We start from the raw sequence: 20,465 nt of genomic DNA on the forward strand, positions 1-20,465 counted from the left end.
TTTCCTGATTATAAAAGGAATACATATACCTTGTAGGAACATTGGAGAATTCAAATAAAACACTTGTTATCTCAACCTTCCTAACTAGTCACTATCAACAGTTTGGTGTATGTCATGTCAGTGTTTCTTTTATTGAATATGTATGCATATGTAAACATATAACAAGTTTGGGAATACAGCATTTTTGTTGTTCTTATTAATCCTCATCTGAGGATATTTTTTCCATTGATTTTTAGAGACAGTGGAAGGGAGGAAGAGAGACAGAGAGAGAGAAACACTGATGTGAGAGAGACACATTGATTGGTTGCCTCCCCCACGTGCCCCGATGGGGCCGAGTCTGCAACCAAGGTACATGCCCTTGACCAGAATCGAACCCTGGACCCTTCAGTTCTCAGGCCTGTGCTCTATCCACTGAGCCAAACCACCTAGGGTGAGATCACAGCACTTTTCTTTAATTTCTACCATTGTTCTATGAAGTATTTAATATGACTGAGGTTACAGTGTACACTTGATCGTAACCAAAAGTGCTGACCAGACCACTTGGAAAGTGTGGGACTTTGGGCAAATAACTTAATCTTTTGCACCTCAGTTTCATTCTTTGTAAAACATGGACAATCACACCGTATCTATTTCACAGAGTTACTGGGAAATGTTACTAATTTTTATTAATCAAGCTTCTGGTTTTACTTAGTACCTTTAATGCTGCCATGCTTTGTTAGTAAGATAAACCCCTGGGTTTCTGGGCGGTAAGACCTGTTTCAAACACCTTTTTACACTTGTGTACCAAATATTTTTATGGGTCTCTCAAGTTCATGCAAACACATACCGATTAGACACAGGTACCTGCACACGAGACTGTCCCATTTCATATTCAAACTAGACACACAGATGCAAAAGACAGAGGTTCTCTCTCTCTCTCTCTCTCTCTCTCTCTCTCTCTCTCTCTCTCTCTCTCTCTCTCTCTCTCTCTCTCTCTCTCTCTCTCTCTCTCTCTCTCTCTCTCTCTCTCTCTCTCTCTCTCTCTCTCACACACACACACACACACACACACACACACAAAACGCACTCAGCCAAGCACAGAGCCCACAGATCCAGGTCCACAATCACGCTTCTGCCCACTCCCCACAAAGATGGATCCATCGCCCACAGATAGAGACGCGCTCACAAATCCCACTCAAAACCTAGCAGCCCGCTGACATATCAGCAGCTACACGCAGTGCCATCCCCATGCAAAACATCGCCATGGGCTCCAGTAGGGGCAGGGGCCCTGTTCTGTGTTGGTCCTATTTTAGTTGTTTTTGTTGTTCTCCTTAGAGTTATCATCTCCCCCTTTTCTCTCTTCCCAGCCCCCGAGGCCTCCATGGCGCATGCGCCCTGCATCCCTTCCCCTCCTGGGTACCAGTCAGCGTTCCCAGGCCCTCGCGGCCGGCGGAAGAGATGGATCAGCGTCACGAGCGCCCGGCCCCTTAAAACGCTGCTGGCTGGAGCCGCCTCCCTCCCAGCAGCCCGCGGCAGGGATGGAGTAAGGGGAGACCCATCGACCTGCCCACAGGGATAAGCGATGGAACTAAAGCAATCCTTATCTATCCATCTGGAAGCTGAGAAGCCTCTGAGGCGCTATGGAGCGGTGGAGGAGACGGCGTGGAAAGCGGAGGGACTGGGGAGAAGTGAGTACTTCCGACGAAGGAGGGTGCATCTGGGGATCCGCGCCCTGTAGCCGGTGGTCTCGGGGCGCGGGCACCGTAGGGAGCGGACCTGGGGAAGCGCCCCCGCAGCGGGGCTTTCAGCGGAGGGAGTGATGCGCCGCTCTGCTACGCGCTCTCCCAGGAACAAAAGGGGACCCTCTGGGCTGGGCTGCTCCTGGAGGCTCAGGAAATCGCCAGGCAGCCAGCGGAGAGCCTGGGGTGGACTCGGGAGCCCCGGATCTGTAAGCTCTCAGCTCGTCCTAGAAAGTAGCGTCTTTCCCACAGCTGAGCGTGGAGAGTCCGTTCTCCGCCCTGGGTGCGCCAGGGCGCTGGGGCGGTTGGACCGTCCTGGAAAGCGCCCACGTCCCTCGAGAGGGGGGAGTGTCCTCTGGGTTTCCGCGGTGCCTTTCTCCCGGCGCGAGGTTCAGGGCACTCCTGGAATGCCCAGCGTTCCTTCCCCGCCTTCTCCTGGGTTGCGGGTGCGAAGAAAGGGCTAGACTAGAGGGAGGTTAACCCTGTGCACACTCTCTCCTTCCTTCCTTGACTCAAAGTCTTCGCTTTGGGCACAATACTAGAAGGTAGCTCAGAAACCGACTTACTGTGTTTGCTCGGTCTCTCCATGTTATTTAGGGGTCAACAACATTTCCAAATAAAACCAGGATTTTTGCTTTTAATTAATAGGATGCAATAGTTGAATGAAACTCCTGCCCTCAAAGTATAGAGGCAGCCGCAGGGACCCCGGGGTCACCAGCCCTCCCTGCAAACCCAGGGTGCTTTCTAGTGCCCCTGCCCTTGCCTTGCCAGTTCTAGACCGTGCCTCCTGCTGGGCGGGGAAAGGCCCTCCCCTCCTCCTCAAGGACCCTCAGCTTCCTGCCTTCGCAGTGAGTGACCCTGCTCAGCACCAATCTCAGAGCTATGTTGGACCCAACTATTGTGAATGTGCTCTTTTCCTGCCTTCACCCGGTAGAAGCGTGTGTGTGTGTGTGTGTGTGTGTGTGTGTGTTCGCGTGCTTTCTTCATGCCTGTAATGACAAACTCAGAAAATCTTCCTGGAATGGCTCAGTTGTATTCTGGTTGTCGCGGGTTCAAGTTGAAATAACAAGCAATTGTCTTAGTTTTGCACCTAGGAATACATAGTGCTCCCAACCTCCTTTTAAAATATTGGTCTTTCCTCCTGTTTCATGCTTTCAAATGCCTTTGGCTCTGGTACTTTGGCATAAGAGTAGGGCTGAGGGTCTCTGCTTCCTGCAAGTTCAAAAATAATACCCACAATGGTGTCTTTTAGTGGTGGATTGCCATGCTCCTGTGGAAGAACTTTAAATGCACCATCTCATTCTATCTCCACCACAACCTCCCAAGGTGGCTCCCTTCTTTAGATGGGAAAACTAGAGCTTGCTAGGTGATGTGACTGAAGTGGCAGAGCCAGGGTTTGAACCCCAGTTTGGACCCCGTGACCCCCTTCTGCTTTCAACATGAAGGTTTAGTACTTGCATGTTTTCGGGAAGCTTTCTAAATCTGTTGAGAGTCCCGGAACACATTCAGTCATGTTATAAGTGTATGGCAGCCCTGTTGGTCTCTGGAGTTCACAGTGGCCTTGAAAGAATGTGCAGCCTGGCTGGTGTAGCTCAGTGGTTGAGTGTCCACCTCTGAACAGGTTCGATTCCCAGTCAAGGCACATGCCGGAGTTGTGGGCTCAATCGCCAATAGCGGGCGTGCAAGAGGCAGCTAATCAATGACTCTCATCACTGATCTGTCTCTCTCTCTCTCTCTCTCTCTCTCTCTCTCTCTCTCTCCCTCCTCTCTGAAATCAACAATAGTAATAAAAAAGAATGTGCAGAATAGGAGCTATATTTAAATAAGCCCTGGGTTTGAATGCTGGCTCTGTCCCTTGCTGGTTATGTGATGACTTTGGCACATTCCTAAGCCTCACTCTGCCTCCATTCTCTGAAATGGAGAAAATAAGTTACCTACCTCATAGCTTAATTGCGAATATTCAATAAGATAAGGTATGCAGAGCTCAAGCTAAGTGCTCAATGCATATTGGCTGCTTTGATTATTTCATTACTTCATCTGTAGAAGGAACCTGCTTTTACCCTTTTGCGAGGAATTACATAAAGCAACAACACCCTGGACCAAAACTCCAATGCTGGTCAGTTTCCTAATAGTTCCCTAATAAATCCCTCCTTAATATTCTCACCATTATATTAGGAAAATTTTCAAGCATATAGAAAAATTGCTGTGCATATCCAATGTACAGCATTTGAGCTCCTGGCATTTTTGTACTTCCGTGTCTTAGGCTGCCAGTTGTTAAAAAGCCTGGCAGAAAGGCTTTCTTATCTTCTCGGTTCCAAACCATGGAAGACTCTGACTCTTGTTTTCTATTCAGATGCAAGACCATGGTGTCTGATCCACTTTTGCGTGGATCTCCAAATCTGCTTTTTTGTTGTTGTTGTTTATTCAGACTTGAAATTTTCTTAAAGCTCCGACCTAGAGCCCCACTTTTAAATTCTAAGTCTGGGATTATTACCTTGAGCATGTTTTGATCTCTAAACTCTTGTCTGCAGCTTGGCATTGTTTGATTAAAGTGGCTTTATTAGAACTCCCTCTCCATTCCCAAGGGATCTATGGATCCATCCCATAACTTCTGAGGCCTCCATTTATTTATTAATGAAGTGTGAAAATTAGTACTATTGACTTTCTGGCATACAATTGTCAAATCAATGTTGCAATGCATGAAATGCTGGTGGAAAAGAGAGGCCCATTAAAAAGAAGACAGGCTCAATTTAACTTCTACCCATATTTAATTATCTTATGTTGAACACTGAGTTTATGTTACTTAAAAATAATTGAAAAGGGTGAAAATAGTCTAGAACTGGTAATTTTTAGTTAAGGTTGTATTAACTGCTATCTTTAATGTTAACTATAGTTTTTAGAATAGAAAAAAAGGTATGTTAGAGTGGCAAAGTATGGGTGTTTTGAAATCAGGCAAAATGGCTTCAAATCAGCTCTAACACTTTGTTGCCTTGCCATCCTGGGAAAATTGCTGAGCCTCTCTGTGCATCGGTTACCTCCTCTGTAAAATGGAAATATGTTGGTTCGAAACCTTGGGAGCTTTTTGGGTGAAATCTGAAACTGGCCCCAGCATATGAGGGCAAGGAGAGGCTGAAGACAAAAGCAGACCACTCCAGATTGGTAGGTGCCAGGGATGATAAGCCAGACAAATTACCTACCAGTCTTGGTTACCACAAGACTAGTAGATCTTTGCACCCCAAACGAGAATCTTAAAGTTTATATAGCAGCCTTAATGGGGTTCAGTCACATATGCTGTCCAAATGGTTCCAACAACATCTTATTCTTTCAAGGCTACATCCTTGGAATGCTTCCACTGTGGGAATAATGAGCAGAGTACACATTCCAAGGACAGGGGAGGGCATGAGGAGCCTCCAAATGCCCCTATCCAGCTCAAGGATCTATAGGCAGTGACCTCTCAATGACCCTTTCCAATAGGATACTACTAATAATGATCACTTTGGGCTATTGGGAGGAGTAAATAAGATCTATAATAATAAAAGCATAATATGCTAATTAGACGGGACATCCTTCCAGACGAAACCGGGGCTGCAAGGGAAGCCCGGGTCCTGGATGCCAGAGGAAAGCCGGTGCCGGAAGCTGGGGGGAAGGAAGGCCTACTCTTGCATGAATTTTGTGCATCGGGCCTCTAGTAATGTATATAATGCATTTAGCACAGTGCCTCGCACACTGTAAGCACTCAATCAATGCTGACTGGTTGTTATAACAGGACATAAGTGGATGGTGCCCAATAACATTGGAAGAGATTATTCCAAGCTTCCTAGTCAGTTTTTCTTGCATTCCTTTTTTTTTTTTTTTTTTTTTGTAAAATCCAGGTAATGATTGTGCATATACCATCTTCCTCCTCATGGGAATGTGTGGGAAATGGCTTTTGAACCCTTGAAAACCACCTGGTATTTTCTGATTTGAGAAAGATATCTAAGCAATTTCTCCCGTCTGCCTTTGACCGAATTTTCCCACTAGCAGTGATTTTTTTTATTCAGTTGGAAAATGTATAGTGACATTTCAGTGTAGTTATATATATATAAAAATATTGCTTTCAACCAACTGTAATTGATTGAGGGAGACACAAAGACAGGGTGCCTTTTGACAAAGCACAGAGCTTTTTAGAAGCACAGTTGGTTGGTTGTGGCCATTTCTTGATAGATTTAAATGTGCCTTAAAGGATGATTTTGGACAGGAGAAGTTGGGGGAGGACATTCCATGAGAGGTCACAGCATTGGCAAAAGCAGAAAGATAAAAAAAAATGCACTGGGTGTAGGAGATTGGAATAAAGTGGAAAGCTCAAACAGCAATCTTACTATGAGCCCAGGAGAGAGAACTATTATTTCAAAGTCCATGGTTGTGTCCTGATTTGCAAGCAGATCATTAAATTGGCCAATGCTTCAGGTTTAATAAACAGAGTGGATATGAATTACTGGCAATCTATATAATAGATTTTGGGGAAAGGTTTTATGTTGCTTTCATCTGTTTTGTTAAATATGCTAATTTTATTATTTCAATTTTATTTCATTTTGGCATTCTTTTCTTTTTTCTTATTACCCAAGTAGTACATGCAGTTTATGGAAAAATTCACATTCATCTGAAATATAAAAATAAAAACTGAAAATGACTGTAGTCTGCTCCCCAATCCTCATTTATTCATCCGGTAAATGGTATTGAGTGCCAGGCAGTGTTCTAGGGGCTGAAGATACAGTGTGGAGCAAGATAGACAAGGTTCCTGTCCCCAGGGAGCTTCTTCCCTTCAGGGGAAAAGTATGACCTGGGTTGGGAGTGAAGGTGTCCGATAATCCATAAGCAAACAAATAATGTAGTTTAGCTAATAACTGTTACATAGAAATTAATAAGGGGTGGGTATTACCTATCCAGTGGTCAGGAAATGCTTCTTTAAGGAGGTGACATTTTTCCAAGTAAATGTCAGGGATCCAGGCAGCAAATACAAAGGCCCTTGATGTGTCACAGGAAGAGACAGGTGGCCAGGGTAGCTAGAACTACGGGAGATAGTGGAGATGAATCAAAGAAGAGCCATACAAGGTAGAACCTTGTAGGTTGTGGTTTTAAAAAAGTATGCACCTTGCCCGGCCAGCATGGCTCAGTGGTTGAGCATCAAATTATGAACCAGGAGGTCATGGTTCGATTCTCGGTTGGGGCACAAGCCCAGGTTGTAGGCTGGATCCCCAGTGTGAGGCATGCAAAGGCAGCTGATCAGTGATTCTCTCTCATCATTGAGGTTTCTATCTCTCTCTCTCCCTCTGCCTTCCTCTCAGAAATCAATAAAAAAATATATATTTTAAAACTATGCATTTTAGCCCTAGCAGGTTTGGCTCAGCAGATAGAGCGTTGGCCTGTGGACCAAAGAGTTCTGGGTTCGATTTTGGTCAAGGGTGCAGTACCTTGGATGCAGGCTTCTCCCCGGCCCAGGCCCTGCTCAGGCCCTGCTCAGGGCTCATGCAGGAGGCAACCAGTCGATGTGTTTCTCTCACATCAATATTTCTCTCTGTCTTTACCTCTCTCTTCCACTCTCCCTAAAAATCAGTGGAAAAATATCCTCTGGTGAGGATTAACAACAAAAAAGTATGCATTTTATTCTAATTGCGGGAGAAGCTGTTAACGATGGTTAAGCTTGAGACGCGCCTGAGCTGTTTTTGCTTTTAAAAGGTCACGTGGGCTACTGGATGGAGCATAAACCATAGGGAGCAAGTGGTGATCAATGTACTTATCCTGCTCTGCAGTCCCTGGTTCCCTTCTAACCAATCCCATTTTGGATAAGTCATAGGCATGTCCTTGAGTGTGAAAGGTGTGATGAGGGGTAAAGGCAGTGTGGTCTGTCTTCTGGGAGACTGAGCACTGGGTTAAGATTTAAGAGATGTATAGTCTCTGCACTGGGCCTGGGTGGACAATTGAGTGTCTAACATGGCAGGAACTATAATAGCAGGAAGGTGAAGAGCATGAATATGATAGTGTCTAGTATATCGTTTGAACAAGCCCTATTATTTACTTTTCTCCATGTCTGTTCGCAACTTTAAGTTTCATTTTTGCAAGCATTTCCTTCTTATGTGTTAATTTGAAGGAAAAATCCATTGTGCCTGCTCTTGGTCTCTGATTAATTATTAAACACTTTTATTAATAATAATAATAGAAGAGAATGAGTTTTATGTAAGAGCTTGAGCTTACTAAATTCTCCTAACAAGTCTATTAAGTCAATGGAATTCTTATTCTTTTTACATTTGGGGAAACTGAGGCCTAGGGAGGTTAAGAAACGTGCCAAAGGTCGTAAGTGACAGAGCTGGAGCCTGATCCTAGCCGTCTCTGACTCTAAATGTTCCTAGCCAATGTCCGTTATTCCTGGCACAGTGCTAGATGCCGCAGAGATTAGAGATGAAACAAGACACAGCCCCCACTCTTATGGAGCTTACATATTTGGGGAGTGTGGGGACACAGATATAGTGAACACCACAATTTACAATCCCAGTAATATGAAACAAACACTAAATGAAGGTACAAGTGGGAAATGAGAAAAAGAGATTGGCTCTCTCTGGGGGGCTCCAGTGTGCCAGCAAAGAAGAGTGATTGCATTGGTCCTGTGGGCTAAGCAGGGTTTCAATAGGTGAGGAGAGGGGAGGGGGGCATTTCAGGTAAGCTGCCGGCCCCAGGTGGGAAGATGACGATCCTGAAGGCCAGGTCCACATACTAGCTTTTTGTTCCTGTTTATGTCTCCTTAGCTCTTCATCAGGGAACTAGGGGTCTGTCTGGTTCACCACTGAGAACCATCTATTACTTGGGTGAACTGGCAGTTTTAGTGCTGCCTTTCAGAACATCACTCAGAAAGGTCCCCCAAGGATGCTGTAGTCCATTTATTCCTTCAATATTCACTCATCCAACATGCTTGAGCCCCTACTATGTGCTAGCTTCAGAAGTACAGAGATGAAGAAGACCCATACCCCACCCTTAAGGAGTCTCTGTACCAATCCTCTTTCTGCTGCTTGCCGCTGCCCATTGCTCCCCTGGTTGCAAGTCTCGTGGGGTCCCTTAGAGTTTAGGAGATTTGTGCCTGTGAGGGAAAAAGTGACAGAAGCTCCCCCAAAGGTGAAGGGAATGGCACAGGAGTGCTCCCCAGAGGGAGAGCCTGAGCTGGGTCCTTGGTTTTGAGGATTTTATCTCTCTGGCAGGCAGGAATCCTAGGGGAGGTCTCAGGGGGTTTCAGCAGAATATTCGTCAGTTTCCCGGGTGTTCTCTTTCAGGGTCCTGGTCTCTACTGATTGGTCAGCACCAGGGCAGGGGGTAATTTATTAGTCATAGCAGCTGGTCCTGGCATCACCCCCCTGGTTTTGCTGCTTTTCTGGGCCTGGAGCTGAACTATAACTGAGGCCTAGATATTATCTCTAGGGAGGTGCCTTCTGTATCTGGATATAAATTGCTCATCCAGTTTGTTCAGCTGCCTCAGTTTCCCCATTCTACTTGCCAATGAATTTTCCTAGTTTCTTACTCTCCTAACTCAACAACACCAAAGCAGGAGGTGAGTGCATTTCAGAGCCCAGGGTAAGTTCATAGGAGGCTGGATAAAAGAAGGCTCAACTCCCCATTTCCTGCAGGGACCAGATTCCTAGAATAGAGTCAGACTTGTTAATAATTATTTTTAAGTTAAATATATCTATAGGCAGGGACCACTAAAGTAGCAAAAACAACAATTCTAAAGGCAGTAGAAGAGAATGATTATAAGAAATAACAAGCAGTGAGCACCGCCTGAATGCCTGATATGTGCATGTGTCACATACTAGTATGTGTCCTCAAATTTACTCCTTACAAAACACCCTATGATGTAAGGTGAAATGGAGTCATTTATTGCTCTATTTTACAGATGAGGGAACTGAGGCACAGACAGGGTAAGTCAATGTTACACTGCAAATAAGTGGTAGGGCCAGAACTTGAGCCCAGCATAGATGACTTAATCCTTCCTTTAAAAAATTTTTTTAAAATTTTAATCCTCAGTAGAGGCTATTTTTCCATTGATTTTTAGAGAGAGTGGAAGAGAGAGGTAAAGAGAGAGAAATATCGATGTGTGAGAAACACATAGATTGGTTGCCTCCTGCATGTGCTCCAACTAGGGCCCAGGCCAGGGAGGAGCCTGCAACTGAGGATAAGTACCCTTGACCAGAATTGAACTCAGGACCCTTCGGGCCTGCAGGCAGATGCTCTATCCACTGAGCCAAACCGGGTAGGGCAATCCTTTCTTATTTTCTGGGATTCATTGAGACTGCCATTGATATAGACCAGCGGTTCTCAACCTGTGGGTCGCACTTTCCCATGTTTCTTAGTACTGATTCTGTTCTCTGGCTCATTTATTGCCTTTTCTGTTACTAACACGTCTCTTGTAAACTTGAGGACTAACATCTTACAACTTCAAAGCACCTTCGGGGTGCCACTAGAGTGGGAGCTTGAAGACATTCACAGAAATGCAGCGGGGAGTCCCTTTCTGTTTTGAAGAACACTTGTCGCTTCACAGGGAAAGGCCTCCGTTGGGTGTTCAAGAGAGACTTCGTGGACAATAGAGGGCAGGATAGTTTTCCCGAATGGGGGCTGTACCTGCACTTGAACCCTGGCTTTACCATGGATTAGCTGTGTTACCTTGGCTGGTGCCTTAACCTCTCTGAATCCCATCCTTCTTATCTATAAAGAGGAGATAATCATAAGACCTGCCTCACAGGGTAATGAAGATGATTCAATGAGCTATTGTGCAAAAGCCCTTCCACAGAGCCTGGTGCTCTCAATAAATGGTGGTGATGGTGTTGATGGTGATGTTGATAGAACAGAACATAAAGCGGGTAGTATTGAAACAGCTGTAGAAAGGAGAATATGAAAGTTCAAATGGGTGCACCAGCCTTGAGAAAAACATGGAAGTGACAATGCGTGTGTGTAGGTTGCCGGAGGCATGCATGAACTTGGCTGCATTGGAGGAGTGTGAGAAGTATAAGATTGGTTGAGCAGGGTCACTGGACTTGGCAGATTAAAAATGACAGGCTATATGGAGCCTTTGCAGGACAAGGGACAGAGAATAGCATTTTTAGGACGACTTATCTGACAGGGTTTGCAGGCTGGGTGGAAAGGCAGGGGCCTGGTTGGAGGAGGGGTGCGCGGGGGGCGGGGGTAAGAAATCACCTGATCATGAGTTCACATGGCCTGGGTCTAAATCAGTGGCAGTGGTTTGGGAAGAAAGAGCTAATCAGATATCTGGAAGGGATAAAACGTGTTTTATTACAGATAGGAAAGCCAGAGGGTCTTCTAAGTGCAGGCAATGTGCTGGGTGAGAAATAACAGTGTTGTTAGCTTGGGGTCTTAGGAATTTAAATACAACAACATCAGTACTGCCCAATAGGGTTTAAAGAGGTACACGGAGGCCTTGGCCAAATACTAGTAGCTCAGTTGGTTAGAGCGTTGTCCCCCAATTCGCCTAGGTTTAGGGTTTGATCCCTGGTCAGGGCACATACAAGAGCTAACTAACAATGCATAAATGAGTGGAATGACAAATCTCTCTCTCTCTCTCTCTCTCTCTCTCTCTCTCTCTCAAATAAATCAATAAAAAAAGAGGTGCAGGGATTATGGACTTGAGAGAAGTAATAGTAATGACTTCATGCTTGTATAGCACTCTCCACTTTATACTCCTATGTTTTTAATTTACTCTTTACAAGAAAGGGCAAAGAGCAGGAGTTGTCATGCCCCTTTGGGAGTGGGAAAACAGGTTAAGGGCTCACCCGGGGTAGGGGTAGAGCAGTTAAGGACTGAGCAAGGACACAACAGTCCAGGATGCACCAGACTAGGGCTGGCAGGGGTGTGTTTATATAAATAACACACAAACAACAACTGCGTTACAAGGTGGTAACAAGTATGTCTGGATTCAGTAAAATCCCAATTAAAAATGACCACCGTGCCTGACACTAATTATCGTGTTCCTTTTACATTCACAAAAAGGTAAATCTGTTTTGAAGATTTGGTTGATTTTTACCCCTTTACCCCTCATCTACTCATCCAAAATGTCACCTGCTCATCTACTCATCCATCCCTCTATTCATTCACTCATCCATTCAACACATATTTACTGATGGGCCAGGTCAGCTGTGGGCAAACTACGGCCCTCGGGCCGGATCTGGCCCATTTGAAATGAATAAAACTATTGAAAAAAACACCGTACCCTTTTATGTAATGATGTTTACTTTGAATTTATATTAGTTCACACAAACACTCCATCCATGCTTTTGTTCCGGCGACCGGTCCAGTTTAAGACCCACTGTGGCCCTCGAGTCAAAAAGTTTGCCCACCCCTGGGCCAGGTACTGTGCTTAGCTCTTGAGAGTACAGTAGCACTTTGAGTAGATGCATCTAGTCCATGTTTTCAGATGATTTAAGGTCTCCTGGTAAAAATAGAATTACCATATGATCCAGCAACCCCACTTCCAGGTCGATATCCATTCAAAGTAAACATCATTACATAAAAGGGTATGGTCTTTTTTTTTTTAGTTTTATTCATTTCAAACGGGCCGGATCCGGCCAGCGGGCCGTAGTTTGCCCACGGCTGACATAGATGGACCTTGAGGGCATTGTGCTAAGTGAGATAAGTCAGACAGAGAAAGACACACAGTGCGTGGTTATCACTTTTAAGTGCAACCCTCCCCCCAAAAAAGCCAAATTCATAGAAAGAGAGAGTAGAAAAGTGGTTGCCAGGGTCTGGAGGATGAGAGAAATAGGGAGAGGTTGGTAAAAAAAAAAAAAAAGTATAAACTATCAGTTACAAGATGAATAAGGTCTGAGGCTCTCATATAAAATGTGGGGACTATATAGTTGATAGTGCTGCATTGTGTAATTGAAATTTGCTCAGAGGGTAGAACTTAAATGTTCTCTCACACACAAAAAGGTAAATATATGAGGTGATGAATGTGTTAATTAACCAGAGGGGGGTAAACCTTTCACAATACATATGTCAAATCACCACTGGGTGCACTTTAAATATCTTACAATTTTGTTTGTCAATTACACCACAATAAAGCTGTGAGGAAAGGTCTACTGGGAACAGTCCCTATTTCCAATGATGTAAAACCAACGGAGAGGGGATGCCGTTCCTCCCAGTCTTTCAAAAACAGAATGCAGTCAGTTTGCCGACCCTAATGCCCGCTTAGCTACATGATGCCCAGAGATTAATTTGTTTGTTTTGTTACAGGCATGTTTTTGCAGGCCCTTGAGAAGATGAGTCCTAATAGGGTCAAACCAAGCGTTATGGGCTAACCCCAGGGCAATGATTTGATCCTGTCTTCCTGCGAGAGCCATGACCGCAGAAACCCTGTGCCATATTCACTGCTAAATGCTGGATGCGTGGTGTCTACCACACTGCCCAGCTCTTAGAAGCCTCTCATTCAATCAATCGTTGCGGAATGGGGCGGGCGTTAATACCCAAAGACGGAGGTGCAAATGACTTAATCGTGTTTTGTAAACCTTTGAAATCATCTAATTGAAAACTAAATGTGGTTAGTTGGAGTCTTGGTCTCAATCGCCTGCCCATCTCCTGGTTTAGATGGTTTGTTCCTGATGCTTAGCATTAGCATTCTTGCTTTGTGGGAAGGGCTGGAGAATTTCAGGTCAGATACAGAGCAAGGGGAACAGATGCCATTATTGCAAACTGGCGGTGCTCTGAGAATGCTGTGTAGGCTGGGCTAGTGCTTTCCCTGTACCATACCTTTTTGGTTCCTAGATGTCAGCAAAGGTGGGGCACACCATTCACAGTCAGTCACACCTTTCTGGGACAACAGAAACAAAACAACAGCATGGCCACATTAAATGTACTGGTCCATTAAAAGGCCTTTTAATTTCATGCAGAGAACACAGTCATCTTAGACGCTGCTGGTGGAACTGTTGAGTGTTCCAGCCTTTGGGGAAAGCAATTAGATAACATCTATTAAAATTTAAAGTACTCATATACTTTGACCCAGCAGTCTGACTCCTGGGACTATCTCCAACAGAAATGAAAACACCAGCATACAAGGAATTGTGCTAAAATAAAATAAAAATAAAAAACTGGACACAAAGTGAAGACCTATCAGTAGAAGAATGGTTGAATAAATTATTGTTAATCCATTGTGAAATGTTATGGAGCCATTAAAAGGAATAAATTAGAATAATAACAGTTGTCTTCAAAGTATTACTGAGGGGGAAAATGAGATCCAGGAAAATGTATGTAACAGGATCTCATTTTTGTAAAAATATTTTTTCTGTCTGTCTGTCTATCTATCTATCTATCTCCAGTACATATACAATAGATGCATCTCTGTGTGTGTGTGCGTGTGTAAATCCTGGGGCAGAGAGATAAAAATCTCGTCCCATTAATCAATAGAAAAGGGATTTGAATCTAGGACAGTCTGGTTAAAAAGTCAATTTCCTTCCCTCTGTGGTTATTTGTAAGCTTCCAACTATATTAAATTTCATTGGTATTCTATATCTTTAATTTTTTTAAATCCTCACCCGAGGATATGTTTACTGATTTTAGAGAGAGAGAAAGGAAGGGAAACATCGATGTGAGAGAGAAACATTGATCAATTGCCTCCTGTATGCACCCTGACCAGGGATTGACCCACAACCTAGGTATGTGCCCTGACTGGGGAATGAAACCTGCAACCTTTTTGGTGTACGGGATGCCGCTCCAACCAACTGAGCCACCCGGCCAGCATGGTATCCCACATCTTTAAGAGGGAAAAGTATCTGAAATAGTTCATGGGCCCGTTTTTAAAGATCTGGGTGGTCACAGTGCTGCCCATTCTCATCTAGACCTTCTCTCATTGTAGTTTCTACCTGCCAGCTCTCTCCTGGTGGTCCCCAGGGCTGAAGAATGAAACAATTCCCTCTCAATGATCCTGGTCTCAGAGATACATTTGGAAAGTAGGCAACAATGAGCAAAGGAAGGGACAAACCAGTTTTTCCTTAACTCAATGTTTTTCTTCCTGTGTTTATACCCTTTGTCTTAGGCTATTTGACCTAAAACTGGATGGCTTATAAACCACAGGAATTTCTTTCTCACAGTTCTGGGGCTGGAAATCCAGAATTAAGGTGCCAGCAGATTCAGTGTCTGGTGAAGGCTTCCTGGTTCATGGGCCGTCTATAAGGGCACTAATCCCATGTATGAGGGCTCCACCCACATGACCTAGTCACCTCCCAAAGGCCCTCCTCCTAGCACCATCACACTGGGGATTAGTTTTTAATGTACCAATTTGGGGACAAGAAACATAAAAGTTTAGTCTATAGCACCCTCCTCAGTGCAGGAAGGAATTAAGAGAGCTGAAAGCTGGAGATTTGCCCACTCGCTATGCCAGGGGTGAAATGCTTTTAGTAGGTGGCTCTTAAAAGTGGCTGTCATTTTGATAAGGAACCATCTGGGTTCCTTAAATTGTTTCCATCTTGGTTCCATTTGGTTCTTCCACACCCGGCAGGCCAGGTGAGACCACTTTACCTGCCCCCTGTTTGCTGTGCTGTGTTAACGCCAGAGACCTGCTACCCACCCCGCCAGGATCCACCCATCTTCATCTTGTCCAAACAGACATAGGGAGGGTGTCCCCAGAGCACATCTTGGTGATTACAACCAGTGCAAATGACATCCGACATCCAGAACAGCAGCCAGCAGGGGCCTAGTGGCCTGGCTGGGTTCCAGAAGCTGAGAGGTCCACTTTCTTAGGGATCAGTTCTGCCTTACAGCAGCACTTTATTTCTCATACTAGAGGTCCCATGCACAAAATTCGTGCAAGAGTAGGCCTCAGCCCTCGCAGCCCCGGCTTCGTCTGGAAGGTCGTCTGGAAGGTCATCCGGATGGTCATTCTGCTGTTCTGCCGTTCGGTCAATTTGCATATTATGCTTTTATTATTATAGATTCTTATCCAAAGCCAGGAGGAAGATAGCTTTATATGTTTTTCTTCTCTACTGAGATTTTTTTTTTTTTAGGTAAAATTCATGACCATAAAATTAACCCTTAACCATTTTAAAATGTGCAATTCTGTGGCATTTAGTACCTCCACAGTGTGCAACCATCACCTCTACCTAATTCCAAAATATTTCTTCATCCCAGAAGGAAACCACATACCCATTAAGTAGTCCCTCCCCATGCACCCCTTCCCCTGACCCTGGCAGCTACTGCTTTTGTCTCTATGGATTTACCCATTCTAGATGTTTCATATAAATGAAATGAGATAATATGTGACCTTTTGTGTCTGGCTGCTTTCACTTAGCCTAATGTTTTTGTGGTTCACCAATGTTGTAGCATGTATCAGTACTTCATCCCTTTTTTAAAAAATAGATTTTTAATAAGTTTAGAGAGGAAGGGAGAGGGAGAAAGAGATAGAAACATCGATGAGAGATCAATCATTGATCGACTGCCTCCTGCACGCCCCCTACTGGGGTTCAAGCCTGTAACCCAGGCATGTGCACCTGAACAGAATTGAACCCAGGACCCTTCACCTATCCACGGAGCCAAACTGGCTAGAGTTCCTTCTAATGGCCGAATAATATTCCATTGATGAATATACCACATTTTGTTTTATTCATTTATCAGTTAGTAGACATTTGAGTTGTATCTACCGTTTGGCTATTATGAATAGTGCTGCTATAAACATCGGCGAACACATATTTGTTTGAGTGCCCATTTTTAATTCTTTTGGGTTTATACCTAGAAGTGGAATTTCTAGGCCATGTGGTAATTTTATGTTTGACTTTTTGAGGGCAAAACAGAGTTTCGACTTTCACAATCTCTGGCAATGTCACTCAGCTCTAATTCTTTTCTTTATTCTGTCTTCCCTGGGAAGTTTATAATTTCAGGTAGATATACAGTCTCCGAAGGTGGTATTTTGTGGTAATTGAATACATGAATTCTTTTTTTTAATATATTTTATTGATTTTTTACAGAGAGGAAGGGAGAGGGATAGAGAGTTAGAAACATCGATGAGAGAGAAACTTCGATCGGCTGCCTCCTGCACACTCCCCACTGGGGATGTGCCCGCAACCAAGGTACATGCCCTTGACCAGAATCGAACCTGGGACCCTTCAGTTCAGAGGCTGACGCTCTATCCACTGAGCCAAACAGGCTAGGGCTGAATACATGAATTCTTAACTAGGGGTCGGACTGCTTGGGTTCAAAGCTCACCTCTCCCACTAACTGGTTGATTTTAGGCTAGCTATGTGATCTCTCTGGGCCTTCATTTACGCTTCTGTAGGGCATATTGAGGAGTAAGTGTGATAGGTATATGTAATGCTTAGCACAGTACAGTAAACACATAAGGATGTGTTAGCAATGCCCATGGCTATAAATAGCTGTGTTAGTCTGCTTGGCCAGCAATATCAGAATACCAGAGCCTGGGTGACTCAAACAACAGGAGTTTATTTCTCACAGTTTTGGAGGCTGGCAGTGCAAGATCAAGGTACTGGTGAGGGAGGTTTTATTCTAAGCCTTTTCTCTTGGCTTGTAGGAGGCTGCCTTCTCACGGTGTGCTCACATGACCTCTTGTGTGAGAATATGATGGAAGAGAGGAAAAGAGGGAGGGAAGGAGAGAGAGAGAGTGAGAGAGAGAGAGAGCTCTCTGATGTTTCTTCTTATAAGGACTCTAATCCTGTCCTGTTGACCTCAGTTAACCTTAATTGCCTTCTTATAGGTCCTATCTCCAAGTAGAGCAGTGGTTCTCAACCTTGGCTGCACGTTAGAATCACCTGGGAATCTTTTTAAAATCCTGATTTCTGGGCCTCATCCTCTGGAAATTCTGTTTCTTTGTTATGGGGTCGGGCCACAACATTAGTAACGAAGAAACAGAATTTCGGGAGGATGAGACCAAAAATCAGGATTTTAAAAAGATTTCCAGGTGATTCTAATGTGCAGCCAAGGTTGAGAACCACTGAAATAGGGTCACATTAAGGATTAGGACTTCAACATATGGATTTCGGGGGACACAATTCAATCCATAGCAATAGACTTCTTATTTGGGACTGGAAGTTTTGTTTTAGTGTCTCAATGTTTTAGGCCTGGAAGGACATCTGGAGTCTGTCTCAACTTGGCACTATTGGCATTGACATTTCGGGCTGGGTAATTCTGTGCTGTGGGGGTCTGTCCTTTGCATTATGGGATGTTTAGCAGCACCTACCAACCAGATGCCAATAGCACCACCACACACCCCTGCTCCTGCCCAGTTCCAGACATAGCTGAATGTCCCATAGAGGGGCAAAATTGTTCTCATTTGAGAACCACTGATCAGATCAAATCTTATTTTGATACAGATACTCTAGTTTTATGGTGCAGACAAGTCTAAAGAATTTTCCTATTTTGTCTCTTTATCTTGGTCCCTAGGTTTCTACCCTCTTTTTATCTAGATCTCTGTTTTCTGTGTACACACACACACACACACACACACACACACAGCACTGTGTTGGATGTGCTCAGGGTTAAGCCAAGAGAAACATTATTATGAGTTTCCTGAAGCATAAAGAAATCGCCCCATGCAAAATGGATTTGATTTTCTTCAAGGCAGTCCTGCCTGGGAAGATTTCTACTTACTGCAAATTGAAGTGAGAAAGAAATTGTCACTTTCATTTACAACAAAGAAAATGGTTCAGGTGGGTGAATAGAAATACCCTTCCGACAATAGCCCTTAACTCTACCAAATGAGAGGGATTTATTTTGGCCTAGAGAACCTTGACTCTAAGTTTTCTCTGAAACATTACCTATATCCAAGGGCCGATCATTTCTTCTTTATTATCACCCCAAAGTGTGCCCAGGCAATAATGAAAGGGACCAGGATGACAGACGGCATCTCAATTTTTGCAGACTGAAATGAGCGCTCTTTTAGGTGGGGTGAGGAGAATGCCTAGGTTTGTTTGTTTGTTTTTTAATGTTCTTAGATGAATTTAGTATAGATATGTGTGTATACATCTGTCTATGTTTATGTCCAATTGCATCGATAGGGCATAGGATAAAAATGATTGCTGGGGATAGTCGAATCTTGTGCAGTTTCCAACTCTGTTTGCATAGCTTTTAACACAATGAGCCCATTTCCCCCTCCTCCCTCCTGAATGGATTAGGAACCCGTTGTCAAAGGGAAATGAATTTTCCCAAGTGCTCAAGGTAGGCAGTAGCAATAGAAATTGAAGCCATTTATTCTGTATTTTCAAAAGCTATTGAGCAAATACGAGTTCCCTTGCTAATAGAGGACTTTCTCCACCAGAGCACGATGGCCAACACCTGAAATCTCTCAGCAAAATAAATGATTAAATCCTCAATTGTAAGTCTGTCATTGCTCTTGGGAAAACAATTCAACCCACGGGCCCTGTTGCCCTAGATCAGTCATCCGCTTCTGAATACAAAAGATACGATTGCCATTATTATTAGCACCATTATTCAAAAATTTGTCATGGATGGAGAGATGCATCACCTATATTTGGTGGACCAGCTGCTCCAGTAATTTAGCTCCTTTTCTGAAGAAAGGAAACACAATACACTGTATTTAGAAAAAAATAATTATCCATCAGCTAATGCGTTTTTCAAAGAAACAGCCTACTACTACCTGACAACGTGTCAGTTGCTGTAGAGATTTACCCATAATTCTAATGGGGCATGGGGCAGGAGACAAAGGCATATGTGAGGGAATATGGGAAAAGAATTAATGTGTCTTCCTATGTTGCTATTAAAAGATACTCTTCAGAAAAAAAAGGTAAAATCGTGACTCACAAAGATATAACAATGAATGGGTGTTCAAGATTTTATTCTACTAAATCAATGCAGGAACCAAATAGATGTTATAACTGATTCAAAAGAGTCTAAATAGACTGACTTATAGATCAGGAATATTGAAAGAAAGAGCAAAGGAAAGGAAAACGGAATTTTCCATGAAGGAGGGGGAAGTCAATTGGATCTCTACCAGACAGGAGAGGATTGCATGCATATGAGAATTGTTTGTGTTGTTATCAGTTACCTACTACTTACAGAGTTGCGAAACACGGCAAAGACAATGAAAGACCAGCATCAGATAACCTGGAGAGGTGACCTCTAGAGCCATACATTCCCTCCCTACATTACCTGTACACCCTCCTGAAGGGGAAGCAATGAGTGTTCAGGTTCTTAATCAAGCACAGTTTTCAAACACAAAGAAAGCTACTAAGTTTTCAAGAGTTACAGTTAAGAAAATTATCCTTTAGAGAAGACAATGACTTCAAATGAAACCTGGACCATTCAAAGGCTGAGCTTGGAAACATGGAGTTCAGAGAAGACTGGAAAATTCAGCCCGTTAACTATCCAGAAGTTCATCTCTTGATGCCAAATGCTGGACACTTTATTGATTTTTAAAAGCATCATCCAGCCTGGCCGGCTTGGCTCAGTGGTTGAGTGTCGACCTATGAACCAGGGGATCACAGTTCGATTACCGGTCAGGGCACATGCCCAGGTTTCGGGCTCCATCCCCAGTGTGGGGTGTGCAGGAGGCAGCTGATCAATGATTCTATCATCACTGATGTTTCTATCTCTCTCTTCCTCTCCCTTCCTCTCTGAAATCAATTTTAAAAAATGAAATCAATAAAAATAAAAGCAACATCCCGATGTTCAGCTTGATTAAAGCCGACAGTGGGTAAATCCAGTACTTGCTCGTTACCCATTTAGTTGCTCTGCAAACTAAAATGATCATATATATAT

The 20,465-nt window shown here is 43.8% G+C and overlaps 1 protein-coding gene across 1 annotated transcript in view; it reads left to right on the top strand.

The window, feature by feature from the left end:
- Positions 1 to 1,130: 1,130 nt before the first annotated feature.
- LOC102756659 (chromosome unknown open reading frame, human C16orf45) overlaps positions 1,131 to 20,465 on the top strand; it is a 99,610-nt gene continuing 80,275 nt past the window's right edge. Inside the window, exon 1 of the mRNA XM_006759684.2 lies at positions 1,131 to 1,667. Coding sequence (XP_006759747.1) covers positions 1,562 to 1,667 — 106 coding nt within the window. The 5' untranslated portion in view covers positions 1,131 to 1,561. The remainder of the gene's footprint in view (positions 1,668 to 20,465) is intronic.

Source organism: Myotis davidii, unplaced genomic scaffold, assembly GCF_000327345.1.
Source record: "Myotis davidii unplaced genomic scaffold, ASM32734v1 scaffold1115, whole genome shotgun sequence".
Taxonomy (NCBI): domain Eukaryota; kingdom Metazoa; phylum Chordata; class Mammalia; order Chiroptera; family Vespertilionidae; genus Myotis; species Myotis davidii.